Source organism: Oncorhynchus kisutch, unplaced genomic scaffold (genome assembly GCF_002021735.2).
Source record: "Oncorhynchus kisutch isolate 150728-3 unplaced genomic scaffold, Okis_V2 Okis03b-Okis08b_hom, whole genome shotgun sequence".
Taxonomy (NCBI): Eukaryota; Metazoa; Chordata; class Actinopteri; order Salmoniformes; family Salmonidae; genus Oncorhynchus; species Oncorhynchus kisutch.
Window position 1 is genome coordinate 12130336 of NW_022261980.1, and position 17956 is coordinate 12148291.

General features: G+C 50.7%; 1 protein-coding gene across 1 annotated transcript in view; it reads right to left on the reverse strand.

Annotated features, from left to right (window-relative positions):
* The window catches only part of LOC116359575 (homer protein homolog 2-like), a 127185-nt gene that overhangs the window by 55312 nt on the left and 53917 nt on the right, over positions 1-17956 (reverse strand). Inside the window, exon 2 of the mRNA XM_031812410.1 lies at positions 14761-14917. Within this exon, the coding sequence (XP_031668270.1) occupies positions 14761-14917 (157 nt within the window). The remainder of the gene's footprint in view (positions 1-14760; positions 14918-17956) is intronic.

Below are 17956 nucleotides of genomic sequence, written 5' to 3' on the forward strand. Positions count from 1 at the left end.
TAACCAGCAGACGCTGAGCTGTGTAACCAGCAGACGCTGAGCTGTGTAACCAGCAGACGCTGAGCTGTGTAACCAGCAGACACTGAGCTGTGTAACCAGCAGACACTGAGCTGTGTAACCAGCAGACACTGAGCTGTGTAACCAGGAGACACTGAGCTGTGTAACCAGCAGACACTGAGCTGTGTAACCAGGAGACACTGAGCTGTGTAACCAGCAGACACTGAGCTGTGTAACCAGCAGACACTGAGCTGTGTAACCAGCAGACACTGAGCTGTGTAACCAGCAGACACTGAGCTGTGTAACCAGCAGACACTGAGCTGTGTAACCAGCAGACACTGAGCTGTGTAACCTGGTAACTCATTGAAACCAGCAGACACTGAGCTGTGTAACCTGGTAACTCATTGAAACCAGCAGACACTGAGCTGTGTAACCAGCAGACACTGAGCTGTGTAACCAGCAGACACTGAGCTGTGTAACCAGCAGACACTGAGCTGTGTAACCAGCAGACACTGAGCTGTGTAACCAGCAGATACTGAGCTGTGTAACCAGCAGACACTGAGCTGTGTAACCAGCAGACACTGAGCTGTGTAACCAGGAGACACTGAGCTGTGTAACCAGCAGACACTGAGCTGTGTAACCAGGAGACACTGAGCTGTGTAACCAGCAGACACTGAGCTGTGTAACCAGCAGACACTGAGCTGTGTAACCAGCAGACCCTGAGCTGTGTAACCAGCAGACCCTGAACTGTGTAACCAGCAGACACTGAGCTGTGTAACCAGCAGACACTGAGCTGTGTAACCAGCAGACACTGAGCTGTGTAACCTGGTAACTCATTGAAACCAGCAGACACTGAGCTGTTAACCAGCAGACACTGAGCTGTGTAACCAGCAGACACTGAGCTGTGTAACCAGCAGACACTGAGCTGTGTAACCAGCAGACACTGAGCTGTGTAACCAGCAGACACTGAGCTGTGTAACCAGCAGACACTGAGCTGTGTAACCAGCAGACACTGAGCTGTGTAACCAGCAGACACTGAGCTGTGTAACCAGCAGACACTGAGCTGTGTAACCTGGTAACTCATTGAAACCAGCAGACACTGAGCTGTGTAACCTGGTAACTCATTGTAACCAGCAGACACTGAGCTGTGTAACCAGCAGACACTGAGCTGTGTAACCTGGTAACTCATTGAAACCAGCAGACACTGAGCTGTGTAACCAGCAGACACTGAGCTGTGTAACCTGGTAACTCATTGTAACCAGCAGACACTGAGCTGTGTAACCAGCAGACACTGAGCTGTGTAACCTGGCAACTCATTGTAACCAGCAGACACTGAGCTGTGTAACCAGCAGACACTGAGCTGTGTAACCTGGTAACTCATTGTAACCAGCAGACACTGAGCTGTGTAACCAGGAGACACTGAGCTGTGTAACCTGGTAACTCATTGTAACCAGCAGACACTGAGCTGTGTAACCAGGAGACACTGAGCTGTGTAACCTGGTAACTCATTGTAACCAGCAGACACTGAGCTGTGTAACCAGGAGACACTGAGCTGTGTAACCTGGTAACTCATTGAAACCAGCAGACACTGAGCTGTGTAACCAGGAGACACTGAGCTGTGTAACCTGGTAACTCATTGTAACCAGCAGACACTGAGCTGTGTAACCTGGTAACTCATTGAAACCAGCAGACGCTGAGCTGTGTAACCTGGTAACTCATTGAAACCAGCAGACACTGAGCTGTGTAACCTGGTAACTCATTGAAACCAGCAGACGCTGAGCTGTGTAACCAGCAGACACTGAGCTGTGTAACCAGGAGACGCTGAGCCGTGTAACCTGGTAACTCATTGAAACCAGCAGACACTGAGCTGTGTAACCTGGTAACTCATTGAAACCAGCAGGCACTGAGCTGTGTAACCTGGTAACTCATTGAAACCAGCAGACGCTGAGCTGTGTAACCTGGTAACTCATTGAAACCAGCAGACACTGAGCTGTGTAACCAGCAGACGCTGAGCCGTGTAACCTGGTAACTCATTGAAACCAGCAGACACTGAGCTGTGTAACCAGCAGACGCTGAGCCGTGTAACCTGGTAACTCATTGAAACCAGCAGACACTGAGCTGTGTAACCAGGAGACGCTGAGCCGTGTAACCTGGTAACTCATTGAAACCCGCAGACACTGAGCTGTGTAACCAGGAGACGCTGAGCCGTGTAACCTGGTAACTCATTGAAACCAGCAGACGCTGAGCTGTGTAACCTGGTAACTCATTGAAACCAGCAGACACTGAGCTGTGTAACCAGCAGACGCTGAGCCGTGTAACCTGGTAACTCATTGAAACCAGCAGACACTGAGCTGTGTAACCAGGAGACGCTGAGCCGTGTAACCTGGTAACTCATTGAAACCAGCAGACACTGAGCTGTGTAACCAGGAGACGCTGAGCCGTGTAACCTGGTAACTCATTGAAACCAGCAGACGCTGAGCTGTGTAACCTGGTAACTCATTGAAACCAGCAGACACTGAGCTGTGTAACCAGGAGACACTGAGCCGTGTAACCTGGTAACTCATTGAAACCAGCAGACGCTGAGCTGTGTAACCTGGTAACTCATTGAAACCAGCAGACGCTGAGCTGTGTAACCTGGTAACTCATTGAAACCAGCAGACACTGAGCTGTGTAACCTGGTAACTCATTGAAACCAGCAGACACTGAGCTGTGTAACCAGGAGACGCTGAGCCGTGTAACCTGGTAACTCATTGAAACCAGCAGACACTGAGCTGTGTAACCAGGAGACGCTGAGCCGTGTAACCTGGTAACTCATTGAAACCAGCAGACACTGAGCTGTGTAACCAGGAGACACTGAGCTGTGTAACCTGGTAACTCATTGTAACCAGCAGACACTGAGCTGTGTAACCAGGAGACACTGAGCTGTGTAACCTGGTAACTCATTGAAACCAGCAGACACTGAGCTGTGTAACCAGGAGACACTGAGCTGTGTAACCTGGTAACTCATTGTAACCAGCAGACACTGAGCTGTGTAACCTGGTAACTCATTGAAACCAGCAGACGCTGAGCTGTGTAACCTGGTAACTCATTGAAACCAGCAGACACTGAGCTGTGTAACCTGGTAACTCATTGAAACCAGCAGACGCTGAGCTGTGTAACCAGCAGACACTGAGCTGTGTAACCAGGAGACGCTGAGCCGTGTAACCTGGTAACTCATTGAAACCAGCAGACACTGAGCTGTGTAACCTGGTAACTCATTGAAACCAGCAGGCACTGAGCTGTGTAACCTGGTAACTCATTGAAACCAGCAGACGCTGAGCTGTGTAACCTGGTAACTCATTGAAACCAGCAGACACTGAGCTGTGTAACCAGCAGACGCTGAGCCGTGTAACCTGGTAACTCATTGAAACCAGCAGACACTGAGCTGTGTAACCAGCAGACGCTGAGCCGTGTAACCTGGTAACTCATTGAAACCAGCAGACACTGAGCTGTGTAACCAGGAGACGCTGAGCCGTGTAACCTGGTAACTCATTGAAACCCGCAGACACTGAGCTGTGTAACCAGGAGACGCTGAGCCGTGTAACCTGGTAACTCATTGAAACCAGCAGACGCTGAGCTGTGTAACCTGGTAACTCATTGAAACCAGCAGACACTGAGCTGTGTAACCAGGAGACGCTGAGCCGTGTAACCTGGTAACTCATTGAAACCAGCAGACACTGAGCTGTGTAAGCAGCAGACGCTGAGCCGTGTAACCTGGTAACTCATTGAAACCAGCAGACACTGAGCTGTGTAACCTGGTAACTCATTGAAACCAGCAGACGCTGAGCTGTGTAACCTGGTAACTCATTGAAACCAGCAGACACTGAGCTGTGTAACCAGCAGACGCTGAGCCGTGTAACCTGGTAACTCATTGAAACCAGCAGACACTGAGCTGTGTAACCAGCAGACGCTGAGCCGTGTAACCTGGTAACTCATTGAAACCAGCAGACACTGAGCTGTGTAACCAGCAGACGCTGAGCCGTGTAACCTGGTAACTCATTGAAACCAGCAGACACTGAGCTGTGTAACCAGGAGACGCTGAGCCGTGTAACCTGGTAACTCATTGAAACCAGCAGACGCTGAGCTGTGTAACCTGGTAACTCATTGAAACCAGCAGACACTGAGCTGTGTAACCAGGAGACGCTGAGCCGTGTAACCTGGTAACTCATTGAAACCAGCAGACGCTGAGCTGTGTAACCTGGTAACTCATTGAAACCAGCAGACGCTGAGCTGTGTAACCTGGTAACTCATTGAAACCAGCAGACACTGAGCTGTGTAACCTGGTAACTCATTGAAACCAGCAGACACTGAGCTGTGTAACCAGGAGACGCTGAGCCGTGTAACCTGGTAACTCATTGAAACCAGCAGACACTGAGCTGTGTAACCAGGAGACGCTGAGCCGTGTAACCTGGTAACTCATTGAAACCAGCAGACACTGAGCTGTGTAACCAGGAGACGCTGAGCTGTGTAACCTGGTAACTCATTGAAACCAGCAGACACTGAGCTGTGTAACCAGGAGACGCTGAGCCGTGTAACCTGGTAACTCATTGAAACCAGCAGACACTGAGCTGTGTAACCAGGAGACGCTGAGCCGTGTAACCTGGTAACTCATTGAAACCAGCAGACGCTGAGCTGTGTAACCTGGTAACTCATTGAAACCAGCAGACACTGAGCTGTGTAACCAGGAGACGCTGAGCCGTGTAACCTGGTAACTCATTGAAACCAGCAGACGCTGAGCTGTGTAACCTGGTAACTCATTGAAACCAGCAGACGCTGAGCTGTGTAACCTGGTAACTCATTGAAACCAGCAGACACTGAGCTGTGTAACCAGGAGACGCTGAGCCGTGTAACCTGGTAACTCATTGAAACCAGCAGACACTGAGCTGTGTAACCAGGAGACGCTGAGCCGTGTAACCTGGTAACTCATTGAAACCAGCAGACACTGAGCTGTGTAACCAGGAGACGCTGAGCCGTGTAACCTGGTAACTCATTGAAACCAGCAGACACTGAGCTGTGTAACCAGGAGACGCTGAGCCGTGTAACCTGGTAACTCATTGAAACCAGCAGACGCTGAGCTGTGTAACCTGGTAACTCATTGAAACCAGCAGACACTGAGCTGTGTAACCAGGAGACGCTGAGCCGTGTAACCTGGTAACTCATTGAAACCAGCAGACGCTGAGCTGTGTAACCTGGTAACTCATTGAAACCAGCAGACACTGAGCTGTGTAACCAGCAGACGCTGAGCCGTGTAACCTGGTAACTCATTGAAACCAGCAGACACTGAGCTGTGTAACCAGCAGACGCTGAGCCGTGTAACCTGGTAACTCATTGAAACCAGCAGACGCTGAGCTGTGTAACCTGGTAACTCATTGAAACCAGCAGATGCTGAGCTGTGTAACCTGGTAACTCATTGAAACCAGCAGACACTGAGCTGTGTAACCAGCAATAGTAACCTCTCTTCAACCTCCTCTCTCCTCTCCTCAACCTCCTCTCTTCAACCTCCTCTCCTCTCTTCAACCTCCTCTCTCCTCAACCTCCTCTCTCCTCTCTTCAACCTCCTCCCCGGTTGTGTGTTTGTGATAAATTGACTTTACAGATTCTGTGTAGTCAGCAGACACTATCACAACCAACACAACTCATACCTACCCAGCCCAGTGTAGCCCTACCCAGCCCAGTGTAGCCCTACCCAGCCCAGTGTAGCCCTACCCAGCCCAGCCCAGTGTAGCCCTACCCAGCCCAGCCCAGTGTAGCCCTACCCAGCCCAGCCCAGTGTAGCCCCTACCCAGCCCAGTGTAGCCCTACCCAGCCCAGTGTAGCCCTACCCACTGTAGCCCTACCCAGCCCACTATAACCCTACCCAGCCCAGTCTAGCCAACCCACAATAGCCCTACCCAGCCCACTATAGCCCTACCCAGCCCAGTGTAGCCCTACCAAGTCCACTGTAGCCCTACCCAGCCGTCCACTGTAGCCCTACCCAGCCCACTGTAGCCCTACCCAGCCGTCCACTGTAGCCCTACCCAGCCGTCCACTGTAGCCCTACCGAGCCCAGTGTAGCCCTACCCAGTACACTGTATCCCTACCCAGCCCAGTGTAGCCCTACCCAGCCCAGCCCAGTGTAGCCCTACCCAACCCAGCCCAGTGTAGCCCTACCCAGCCCAGCCCAGTGTAGCCCTACCCAGCCCAGTGTAGCCCTACCCAGCCCAGTGTAGCCCTACCCAGCCCAGTGTAGCCCTACCCAGCCCACTATAACCCTACCCAGCCCAGTCTAGCCAACCCACTGTAGCCCTACCCAGCCCACTATAGCCCTACCCAGCCCACTATAGCCCTACCCAGCCCAGTGTAGCCCTACCAAGTCCACTGTAGCCCTACCCAGCCGTCCACTGTAGCCCTACCCAGCCGTCCACTGTAGCCCTACCCAGCCGTCCACTGTAGCCCTACCCAGCCGTCCACTGTAGCCCTACCGAGCCCAGTATAGCCCTACCGAGCCCAGTGTAGCCCTACCGAGCCCAGTGTAGCCCTACCGAGCCCACTGTAGCCCTACCCAGCCCAGTGTAGCCCTACCCAGCCCAGTGTAGCCCTACCCAGCCCAGTGTAGCCCTACCCAGCCCACTGTAGCCCTACCCAGCCCACTGTAGCCCTACCCAGCCCACTATAGCCCTACCCAGCCCACTATAGCCCTACCCAGCCCACTATAGCCCTACCAAGCCCACTGTAGTCCTACCCAGCCGTCCACTGTAGCCCTACCCAGCCGTCCACTGTAGCCCTACCCAGCCGTCCACTGTAGCCCTACCCAGCCGTCCACTGTAGCCCTACCCAGCCGTCCACTGTAGCCCTACCCAGCCGTCCACTGTAGCCCTACCGAGCCCAGTATAGCCCTACCGAGCCCAGTGTAGCCCTACCGAGCCCACTGTAGCCCTACCCAGCCCACTGTAGCCCTACCCAGCCCAGTGTAGCCCTACCCAGCCCACTGTAGCCCTACCCAGCCCACTGTAGCCCTACCCAGCCCACTGTAGCCCTACCCAGCCCACTGTAGCCCTACCCAGCCCACTGTAGCCCTACCCAGCCCACTGTAGCCCTACCCAGCCCACTGTAGCCCTACCCAGCCCAGTGTAGCCCTACCCAGCCCAGCCATGCCCAGTGTAGCCCTACCCAGCCCACTGTAGCCCTACCCAGCCCACTGTAGCCCTACCCAGCCCAGTGTAGCCCTACCCAGCCCAGTGTAGCCCTACCCAGCCCAGCCCACTGTAGCCCTACCCAGTCCAGTGTAGCCCTACAAAGCCCAGCCCTGCCCAGTGTAGCCCAGCCCAGCCTACCTAGCTATATAGCTGGTAACACTCCACAGAGAAATCATGTCCTACCACAGACAGTGGTCAGTGAATAGCCAGCTCCAGCAGTCCTCTCTCTGTCGCCCTCTCCTCTGTGTCAGGACAGGAGCAGTTATCAATCAGTCAGTGGGTGGGGAGTTACATAGAACAGGCAGACTTCCAGGACCAGAGAGAGAGGGCATGGTGACTAAGGGACCCTTCAAGGGACTGGGGAGATATGGTATGTGTTTCTCTGGAGGTAGAGAGAGACTGGGGAGATATGGTATGTGTTTCTCTGGAGGTAAAGAGAGACTGGGGAGATACAGTGTTTCTCTGGAGGTAGAGGGGGACTGGGGTGATACGGTATGTGTGTTTCTGGAGGTAGAGAGGGACTGGGGTGATACGGTATGTGTTTCTCTGGAGGTAAAGAGAGACTGGGGAGATACGGTATGTGTTTCTCTGGAGGTAAAGAGAGACTGGGGAAATACAGTGTTTCTCTGGAGGTAGAGAGAGACTGGGGAGATACAGTGTTTCTCTGGAGGTAAAGAGAGACTGGGGAGATACAGTGTTTCTCTGGAGGTAGAGAGAGACTGGGGAGATACAGTGTTTCTCTGGAGGTAGAGAGAGACTGGGGAGATACAGTGTTTCTCTGGAGGTAGAGAGAGACTGGGGAGATACAGTGTTTCTCTGGAGGTAGAGAGAGACTGGGGAGATACAGTGTTTCTCTGGAGGTAGAGAGAGACTGGGGAGAGACGGTGTTTCTCTGGAGGTAAAGAGAGACTGGAGAGATACGGTGTTTCTCTGGAGGTAGAGAGAGACTGGGGAGATACGGTGTTTCTCTGGAGGTAGAGAGAGACTGGGGTGATACGGTGTTTCTCTGAAGGTAGAGGGGGACTGGGGAGATACGGTATGTGTTTCTCTGGAGGTAGAGAGGGACTGGGGAGATATGGTATGTGTTTCTCTGGAGGTAGAGAGGGACTGGGGTGATACGGTGTTTCTCTGGAGGTAGAGAGAGACTGGGGTGATACGGTGTTTCTCTGAAGGTAGAGAGGGACTGGGGAGATACGGTATGTGTTTCTCTGGAGGTAGAGAGGGACTGGGGAGATACCGTATGTGTTTCTCTGGAGGTAGAGAGGGACTGGGGAGATACAGTGTTTCTCTGGAGGTAGAGAGGGACTGGGGAGATACAGTATGTGTTTCTCTGGAGGTAGAGAGGGACTGGGGAGATACAGTGTTTCTCTGGAGGTAGAGAGGGACTGGGGAGAGACGGTGTTTCTCTGGAGGTAGAGAGAGACTGGGGAGATACGGTGTTTCTCTGGAGGTAGAGAGAGACTGGGGAGATACAGTATGTGTTTCTCTGGAGGTAGAGAGAGACTGGGGAGATACAGTATGTGTTTCTCTGGAGGTAGAGAGGGACTGGGGAGATACAGTGTTTCTCTGGAGGTAGAGAGGGACTGGGGAGATACAGTATGTGTTTCTCTGGAGGTAGAGAGGGACTGGGGAGATACAGTGTTTCTCTGGAGGTAGAGAGGGACTGGGGAGAGACGGTGTTTCTCTGGAGGTAGAGAGAGAGACTGGGGAGATACGGTGTTTCTCTGGAGGTAGAGAGGGACTGGGGAGATACAGTGTTTCTCTGGAGGTAGAGAGGGACTGGGGAGATACGGTGTTTCTCTGGAGGTAGAGAGGGACTGGGGAGATACGGTGTTTCTCTGGAGGTAGAGAGAGAGACTGGGGAGATACGGTGTTTCTTTGGAGGTAGAGAGAGACGGGTGATACGGTGTTTCTCTGGAGGTAGAGAGAGACTGGGGAGATACAGTATGTGTTTCTCTGGAGGTAGAGAGGGACTGGGGAGATACAGTATGTGTTTCTCTGGAGGTAGAGAGGGACTGGGGAGAGACAGTGTTTCTCTGGAGGTAGAGAGGGACTGGGGAGATACGGTGTTTCTCTGGAGGTAGAGAGAGACTGGGGAGATACGGTGTTTCTCTGGAGGTAGAGGGGGACTGGGGAGATAGTGTTTCTCTGGAGGTAGAGAGAGACTGGGGAACTGGTAAACAGACCCAGATAGGATCTCATGTGGCTCACAGAGTTAAAATAACATTTTGTTCTGGCCTCAGATGGTAGGAGAAGGACATTTAAAAAAACATTACTTTGTTTTCTGAGATTAATACAACAATCTCATCAAACCAAAATAAATTGCAGTAAGAATGGAGCAAAACGATGAAAGTAAAACCCATTAAAGATAATTAGTAGACTAAAGAGAGAGAGAGTGTTTTGAAAAGTATACCCAGAAATTGTATCTGCTGAATTCAATTCGGAGCTCAGCTATGGTTGATGAAATCTCTCTCTGTGAACTAGTCTTCCTTTTCAGAAGACCTCGATGAGCTCAACACTAAAACACCTGATACACAGACAGGCATTAACTTACATACCCTGGCTACTCACAAGTAGTGCACTATGTGGGGGGAAAGGGGGAAATTTGGGACGCACACCTAAAGTCAGACAGACACGCCTTTCAGCCCTGTGTCTATGAAGGGAAAATCATATGTCTGGTTGTTAGGTAGAAATAAATGTCTGTTTCCATTGGAGAGCTGAGTTGATTCTGTTCAGTTAGAACACTTCCTGCCATTGGAGAGCTGAGTTGATTCTGTTCAGGTAGAACACTTCCTGCCATTGGAGAGCTGAGTTGATTCTGTTCAGTTAGAACACTTCCTGCCATTGGAGAGCTGAGTTGATTCTGTTCAGGTAGAACACTTCCTTCCATTGGAGAGCTGAGTTGATTCTGTTCAGGTAGAACACTTCCTTCCATTGGAGAGCTGAGTTGATTCTGTTCAGGTAGAACACTTAATGGTAATGTTAATGTTCAGTAACAGGTAATATTCAGTAGCTAGGAGGGGGTGGGTGGAAGCCTGACAATCCACAGAGACAGGTAATGTTCAGTAGCCAGGAGGGGGTGGGTGGAAGCCTGACAATCCACAGAGACAGGTAATGTTCAGTAGCTAGGAGGGGGTGGGTAGAAGCAAGCCTGACAATCCACAGAGACAGGTAATATTCAGTAGCTAGGAGGGGGTGGGTGGAAACCTGACATACACACCCCCCTCCCCCCTGACTAGCTGGGTTGTATAGTAACAGGTGATGGATCTGTTCTCTGCATCATGCTCAGTGGGGTTTCACTGGCAGAGAGGAGAAAGGAGCCAGCATCAAGCTGATCTTCATTTAGACACTGTAGCTGTTGGCAGGGTGAGAGGTGACAGTCTCACAGTATGTCAGACAGAGGCAGAGAGAGGGACAGAGAGAGAGACAGAGAGAGGGACAGAGAGAGAGACAGAGAGAGAGACAGAGAGAGGGACAGAGAGAGAGAGGGACAGAGAGAGAGAGCGAGAGAGAGAGAGCGAGAGAGACAGAGCGAGACAGAGAGAGAGACAGAGAGACTGAGAGACAGACAGACAGAGAGAGAGAGACAGACAAAGAGAGAGAGAGAGAGAGAGCGAGAGAGAGAGAGAGAGACAGACAAAGAGAGAGAGAGAGAGAGACAGACAAAGAGAGAGAGAGAGAGAGAGAGACAGACAAAGAGAGAGAGAGAGAGAGACAAAGAGAGAGAGAGAGAGAACGCAAGAGAGCGAGAGTGTGTGTGTAAATATGGTGTGTGTAGGTGGGGTGCTCCAGGAGTTGCCCTTTAAAGGTTCTTCTCCTCGCCGTCACTCCCCCCCCACCCCTTTCCCCTCACATCACATCACCCAGTGACAACACATCAGGGGGGGTCGTCCCCTCCTCACCCTCTCATAGCCTCTCATAGCCTCAGCAGACTCTCTGGGGTAAATACTAATTACCCCTCTATCCAACACACAGAAGTTGGTTGAGAGTAGGACTGACCCCATTTAGTCGACTGGTCAATGGGCTGTTGGTCAGCTGAGATTTCTTTAGCCAAACAGTCGTACAAATATATATAATAATGTCATGGTGTACAAGACGCCTGTCTGATTGACGGCTGTCTGATTGACGCCTGTCTGATTGACGCCTGTCTGATTGACGCCTGTCTGATTGACGCCTGTCTGATTGACGCCTGTCTGATTGACGCCTGGATGATTGACGCCTGGATGATTGACGCCTGGTTGATTGACGCCTGGTTGATTGACGCCTGGATGATTGATGCCTGTCTGACGCCTGTCTGATTGACGCCTGTCTGATTGGACTGATCCATTGTGGAGAGGCCGTGGGGGATGGAACAGTCCATCACTAAGACATGTCTGATTGGACTGATCCATTGTGGAGAGGCCGTGGGGGATGGAACAGTCCATCACTAAGACATGTCTGATTGGACTGATCCATTGTGGAGAGGCCGTGGGGGATGGAACAGTCCATCACTAAGACCTGTGCTACTGAAATTCTATATGGTTACATTACATAAGAACAATGGTGCAACACTAATAAAAATATTATTTTATAACAAATACGCTTGGATAGCGGTCGCTGTCCGCGGTTCTGAAACATCAGTGCGCTGTTGAATTGGTGCCTTTTCCTGGACCATGTTGCTATGTGGATAATAGCAGAGTTAACCAGCATATTGGTGTTGAGAACAATGTGGCGGAGACAGCAGTGGAGTGAGGAGACGAGGAAAAAAGCACTTCCTCCTCAATTGTGTTAAACAATTAAAAGGCAAGGAAACACCAACTTAATTAGGTCTATAATCAATAGCCTAACTGTTAAATGTGCCTGGCTTTAATAAATCATACATCTATACACTACATATACACAAAAGTATGTGGACACCCCTTAAAATTAGTGGATTTCAGGCTATTTCTACCACACCCATTGCTGACAGGTGTATAATACCAGGGACACTGCCATGCAATCTCCATAGACAAACATTGGCAGTCGAATGGCCTTACTGAAGAGCTCTGTGACTTTCAATGAGGCACCGTCATAGGGAGCCACCTTCCTAATAAGTCAGTACGTCCAATGTCTGCCCTCCTAGAGCTGCCCCGGTCAACTGGAAGTGCTGTTATTGTGAAGTGGAAGTTTGTGTGGTAGGCCACACAAACTCCCCGAACGGGACTGGTGAGTGCTGAAGCGTGTAAAAATCATCTGTCCTCGGTTGCAACACTCCACTACCAAGTTCCAAACTGCCTCTGGAAGCAACGTCAGCACAAGAACTGTTTGTTCGGAAGCTTTGTGAAATGGGTTTCCATGGCAGAGCAGCCACACACAAGCCTAAGATCACCATGCGCAATGCCAAGAGTCAGCTGGAGTGGTATAAAGCTCGCCGCCAATGGACTGTGGAGCAGTGGAAACACGTTCTCTGGAGTGATGAATCACGCTTCACCATCTGGCAGTCTGACAGACGAATCTGGGTTTGGCGGATGCCAGGAGAAAGCTACCTTCCCGAATGCATGGTGCCAACTGTAAAGTTTGGTGGAGGAGGAATAATGTTTGTGGACTGTTTTTCATGGCTCGGGCCCCTTAGTTCCAGTGAAGAGAAATCTTAACGCTACAGCATACAATGACATTCTAGACGATTCTGTCCTTCCAACTTTATGGCAACAGTTTGGGGAAGGCTCTTTCCTGTTTCAGCATGACAATGCCCCCCGTGCACAAAGCAGAAATGGTTTGTTCAGATCGGTATGGAAAAACTTGACTGGTATGCACAGAGCCCTGACCTCAACCCCATTGAACAACTTTGGGATGAATTGGAACACTGACTGCGACCCGGGCCTAATTAGCCCAACAGTGCCCGACCTCACTAATGCTTGTGGCTGAACAGAATCAATTCCTCTCCAGCAATGTTCCAACATCTTGTGGATAAGCTGCCCCGGTTCGAGTTCATTTGTCTCATCCTCTGCATCCATTTTGCCGTCACGTGTTCCGAGTTTGTTATAACCAATTTATTGATGTGATTATGCTACGCTACAGGTCAGGTCCTATTGATGTGATTATGCTACGCTACAGGTCAGGTCCTATTGGTGATTATGCTACGCTACAGGTCAGGTCCTATTGATGTGATTATGCTACGCTACAGGTCAGGTCCTATTGATGTGATTATGCTACGCTACAGGTCAGGTCCTATTGATGTGATTATGCTACGCTACAGGTCAGTTCCTATTGGTGATTATGCTACGCTACAGGTCAGGTCCTATTGATGTGATTATGCTACGCTACAGGTCAGGTCCTATTGGTGATTATGCTACGCTACGCTACAGGTCAGGTCCCATTGGTCACGCACATGTGATGCATACATGTGTCACGTAAAGAGAGCGATAGGGGTTGAGGGAATGTTTTTCCTAAAACAAAATGAGGGATTTCAGTAACAGAACTTTTCAGTCAGAAATGGCAACATGGACAGCGTGATAAACACTTGTAGTTCTCTGTGGTCGATGCAGCACAGAGGAGAGAGAGTCAAACGAGTCACACAGTCACTCACTGTAAAAACATAAATATATCATTAACACAGAGCAGCAAGTCTGAGCACGATCAAATCAGATGCGCTCGGACTCCCTCTACTCATTCGCGTGTCTTAAATGATTTCATCAAACAGTTTGCTTAAAGCATCAGACAAGCTCAGTGAATATAGTTGATTTGATTAAAACACAGAGGATGCGTCTATATATGGTTGCCTAAGATAGTTTGTTGTTGTTGTCGGGGACAACCCTAGTTGAGAGGAAAGAGAAACATTTGTTTCAGTCATTTCACCAACCGTCCAACCCTGTTCCATGTGACACAGCCAGCCGTCCAACCCTGTTCCATGTGACATAGCCAGCCGTCCAGCCCTGTTCCATGTGACACAGCCAGCCGTCCAGCCCTGTTCCATGTGACACAGCCAGCCGTCCAGACAGCCAGAGACATCCGTCCAGACAGCCAGACAGAGACATCCGTCCAGACAGCCAGCCGTCCAACCCTGTTCCATGTGACACAGCCAGCCGTCCAGACAGCCAGAGACATCCGTCCAGACAGACCGAGACATCCGTCCAGACAGACCGAGACATCCGTCCAGACAGACCGAGACATCCGTCCAGACAGACCGAGACATCCGTCCAGACAGACCGAGACATCCGTCCAGACAGACCGAGACATCCGTCCAGACAGACCGAGACATCCGTCCAGACAAACCGAGACATCCGTCCAGACAGACAGAGACATCCGTCCAGACAGACAGAGACATCCGTCCAGACAGACAGAGACATCCAGCCAGAGACATCCAGCCAGAGACATCCGGACAGAGACATCCGGACAGACAGACAGAGACATCCAGACATCCAGACAGACAGAGACATCCGTCCAGACAGACAGAGACATCCAGACAGAGACATCCAGACAGACAGACAGAGACATCCAGACAGAGACATCCAGACAGAGACATCCAGACACGTCCTGACTCCCCACCACCCGAACACGTCCTCCCAACCCTAACACACTCACTCACCCCTACCTTGGATCCATCTACACTGATGATGCGGTAGCTGTTGCGTGTGGAGTCGTAGAAGTAGGAAACAGTGACTGCCTGTTTGCTGGCTGGGACCCAGTTCTTCTTGGTGGTCGGGTCAATCTGGAACACATGGGCCCTGGTGGTGAAGATTGGCTGCTCCCTGCACGAGACGAGGAAGAGACGGAGAGAGGGAAAGAGGAGGAGGAGCGAGAGGGAAAGAAGAGGAGGAGTGAGAGGGAAAGAAGAGGAGGAGGAGCGAGAGGGAAAGAAGAGGAGGAGGAGCGAGAGGGAAAGAAGAGGAGGAGCGAGAGGGAAAGAAGAGGAGGAGGAGAGGGAAAGAGGAGGAGGAGCGAGAGGGAAAGAGGAGGAGGAGCGAGAGGGAAAGAGGAGGAGGAGCGAGAGGGAAAGAGGAGGAGGAGCGAGAGGGAAAGAGGAGGAGGAGCGAGAGGGAAAGAGGAGGAGGAGAGAGAGGGAAAGAGGAGGGGGAGAGAGAGGGAAAGAAGAGGAGGAGAGAGAGGGAAAGAGGAGGAGGAGCGAGAGGGAAAGAAGAGGAGGAGAGAGAGGGAAAGAAGAGGAGGAGAGAGAGGGAAAGAGGAGGAGGAGTGAGAGTGGGGAGGGGAGGAGCGAGAGAGGGGGGAGGAGGAGCGAGAGAGAGAGGGAGGGAGGGAGGGAGGGAGAGGGATGAGAAGGAGAAGATTAGGAGACCTCTAGTAATGAATGGTTTGGGGTGTTAGAAACTCCCATGTATTCTATAGGTCAGTCTAAGAGCACATGCATTAGTGTGGAAATACTGAAAGTAACACAAGTCAAAAACACATAAGAACTAGATGACAGCAGGTCAGTAGATGACAGCAGGTCAGTAGATGACAGCAGGTCAGTAGATGACAGCAGGTCAGGTTCTGTGGTGTGAGTTGAGTACTGGGAGAGATCCAGGTCAGTAGTTTAGCCTGCTGCAGCGTAACATATTCCTGTAGCAGTCACCTGGGATGCCAGATCCTCAGTGTCCCTCCCAGTGGAGAGCAGGTGTTAATGTAACACTAACCCTGGAGTCACCTGGCAACCCACAGCCAATTAGCACTTCATCAGCTCAAGCCTCTCACAGGAGGGAAGGAAAAACACACAGGCACTACACGAGCCATATCACGTTATAGGGAGAAGAAACACCACCACAGACACAGTCTCAGCTGCTCACAGGGTATCAGAGTCCTCCTGGTCAGCTGTTTTAATACCTGGCTGCATTAAGACTAAGGCTGGTAATTGCCGAGGACATCACGATTCCATATCACCACCATACTTTAGGTGCGATTCCATATCACCACCATACTTTAGGTGCGATTCCAGATCACCACCGTACTTTAGGTGCGATTCCAGATCACCACCGTACTTAAGGTGCGATTCCAGATCACCACCATACTTTAGGTGCGATTCCAGATCACCACCATACTTTAGGTGCGATTCCAGATCACCACCGTACTTTAGGTGCGATTCCAGATCACCACCATACTTTAGGTGCGATTCCAGATCACCACCGTACTTTAGGTGCGATTCCAGATCACCACCATACTTTAGGTGCGATTCCAGATCACCACCATACTTTAGGTGCGATTCCAGATCACCACCGTACTTTAGGTGCGATTCCAGATCACCACCGTACTTAAGGTGCGATTCCAGATCACCACCATACTTTAGGTGCGATTCCAGATCACCACCATACTTTAGGTGCGATTCCAGATCACCACCATACTTTAGGTGCGATTCCAGATCACCACCATACTTTAGGTGCGATTCCAGATCACCACCATACTTTAGGTGCGATTCCAGATCACCACCGTACTTTAGGTGCGATTCCAGATCACCACCGTACTTTAGGTGCGATTCCAGATCACCACCGTACTTAAGGTGCGATTCCAGATCACCACCATACTTTAGGTGCGATTCCAGATCACCACCATACTTTAGGTGCGATTCCAGATCACCACCATACTTTAGGTGCGATTCCAGATCACCACCGTACTTTAGGTGCGATTCCAGATCACCACCATACTTTAGGTGCGATTCCAGATCACCACCATACTTTAGGTGCGATTCCAGATCACCACCATACTTTAGGTGCGATTCCAGATCACCACCGTACTTAAGGTGCGATTCCAGATCACCACCATACTTTAGGTGCGATTCCAGATCACCACCATACTTTATGTGCGATTCCAGATCACCACCATACTTTAGGTGCGATTCTCACAATTCGCAACCAAGATTCTATTGTGATTTGATGTTCCACACATATTGCTCACTATATGTTGTACCTTTAATGTGTTACAGAGTTAATGTTTAAGTTAATTCTGCTGCAGAGAGGAGAGAGACATGAGAAGAAAAAAAAAATTCCCTGTCTGATCAACATTTAGTTAAGTGTTGAAAACACATTGGCTCACAATTTAAAGATGGAGAACAAGCTATAGGATGAAACATACCTGTGTTTAGGTGCAGGGTCAGACTATTAGAGCTAGCTAACGCTACCTACTAAAAATACAAAACACACACACACACACAGAGACAGTATACACACACACACACACCCAGCCTTCGGAAAGCATTCAAACCCCTGGACTTTTTCCACATTTTGTTACGTTACAGCTAAAATGGAAGGTGAACCTTCGCCTCAGTCTGAAGTCCTGAGTGATCTGGAGCAGGTTTCCATCAAGGAACTCTCTGTACTTTGCTCCGTTCATCTTTCCCCTCGTTCTTGACTAGTCTCCCAGTCCCTGCTGCTGAAAAACATCCCCATAGCATGACGCTGTCACCACCATGCTTCACTGTAGGGATGGTGCCAGGTTTCCTCCAGACGTGACGCTTGATATTCAGGCTAAAGAGTTAAATCGTGGATTCATCAGACCAGAGAATCGTGTTCTTCATGGTCTGAGTCCTTTAGGTGCCTTTTGGGAAACTCCAAGCGGGCTGTCATGTGCCTTTTACTGAGGAGTGGCTTCCGTCTGGCCACTCTACCATTAAGGCCTGATTGGTGGAGTGCTGCAGAGATCGTTGTCCTTCTGGAAGGTTCTCCCATCTCCACAGAGGAACTCTAGAGACCATCAGGTTCTTGGTCATCTCCCTGACCAAGGCCCTTCTCCCCCAATTGCTCAGTTTGGCCGGGCGGCCAGCACTAGGAAGAGTCTTTGCGGTTCCAAACATCTTCCATTTA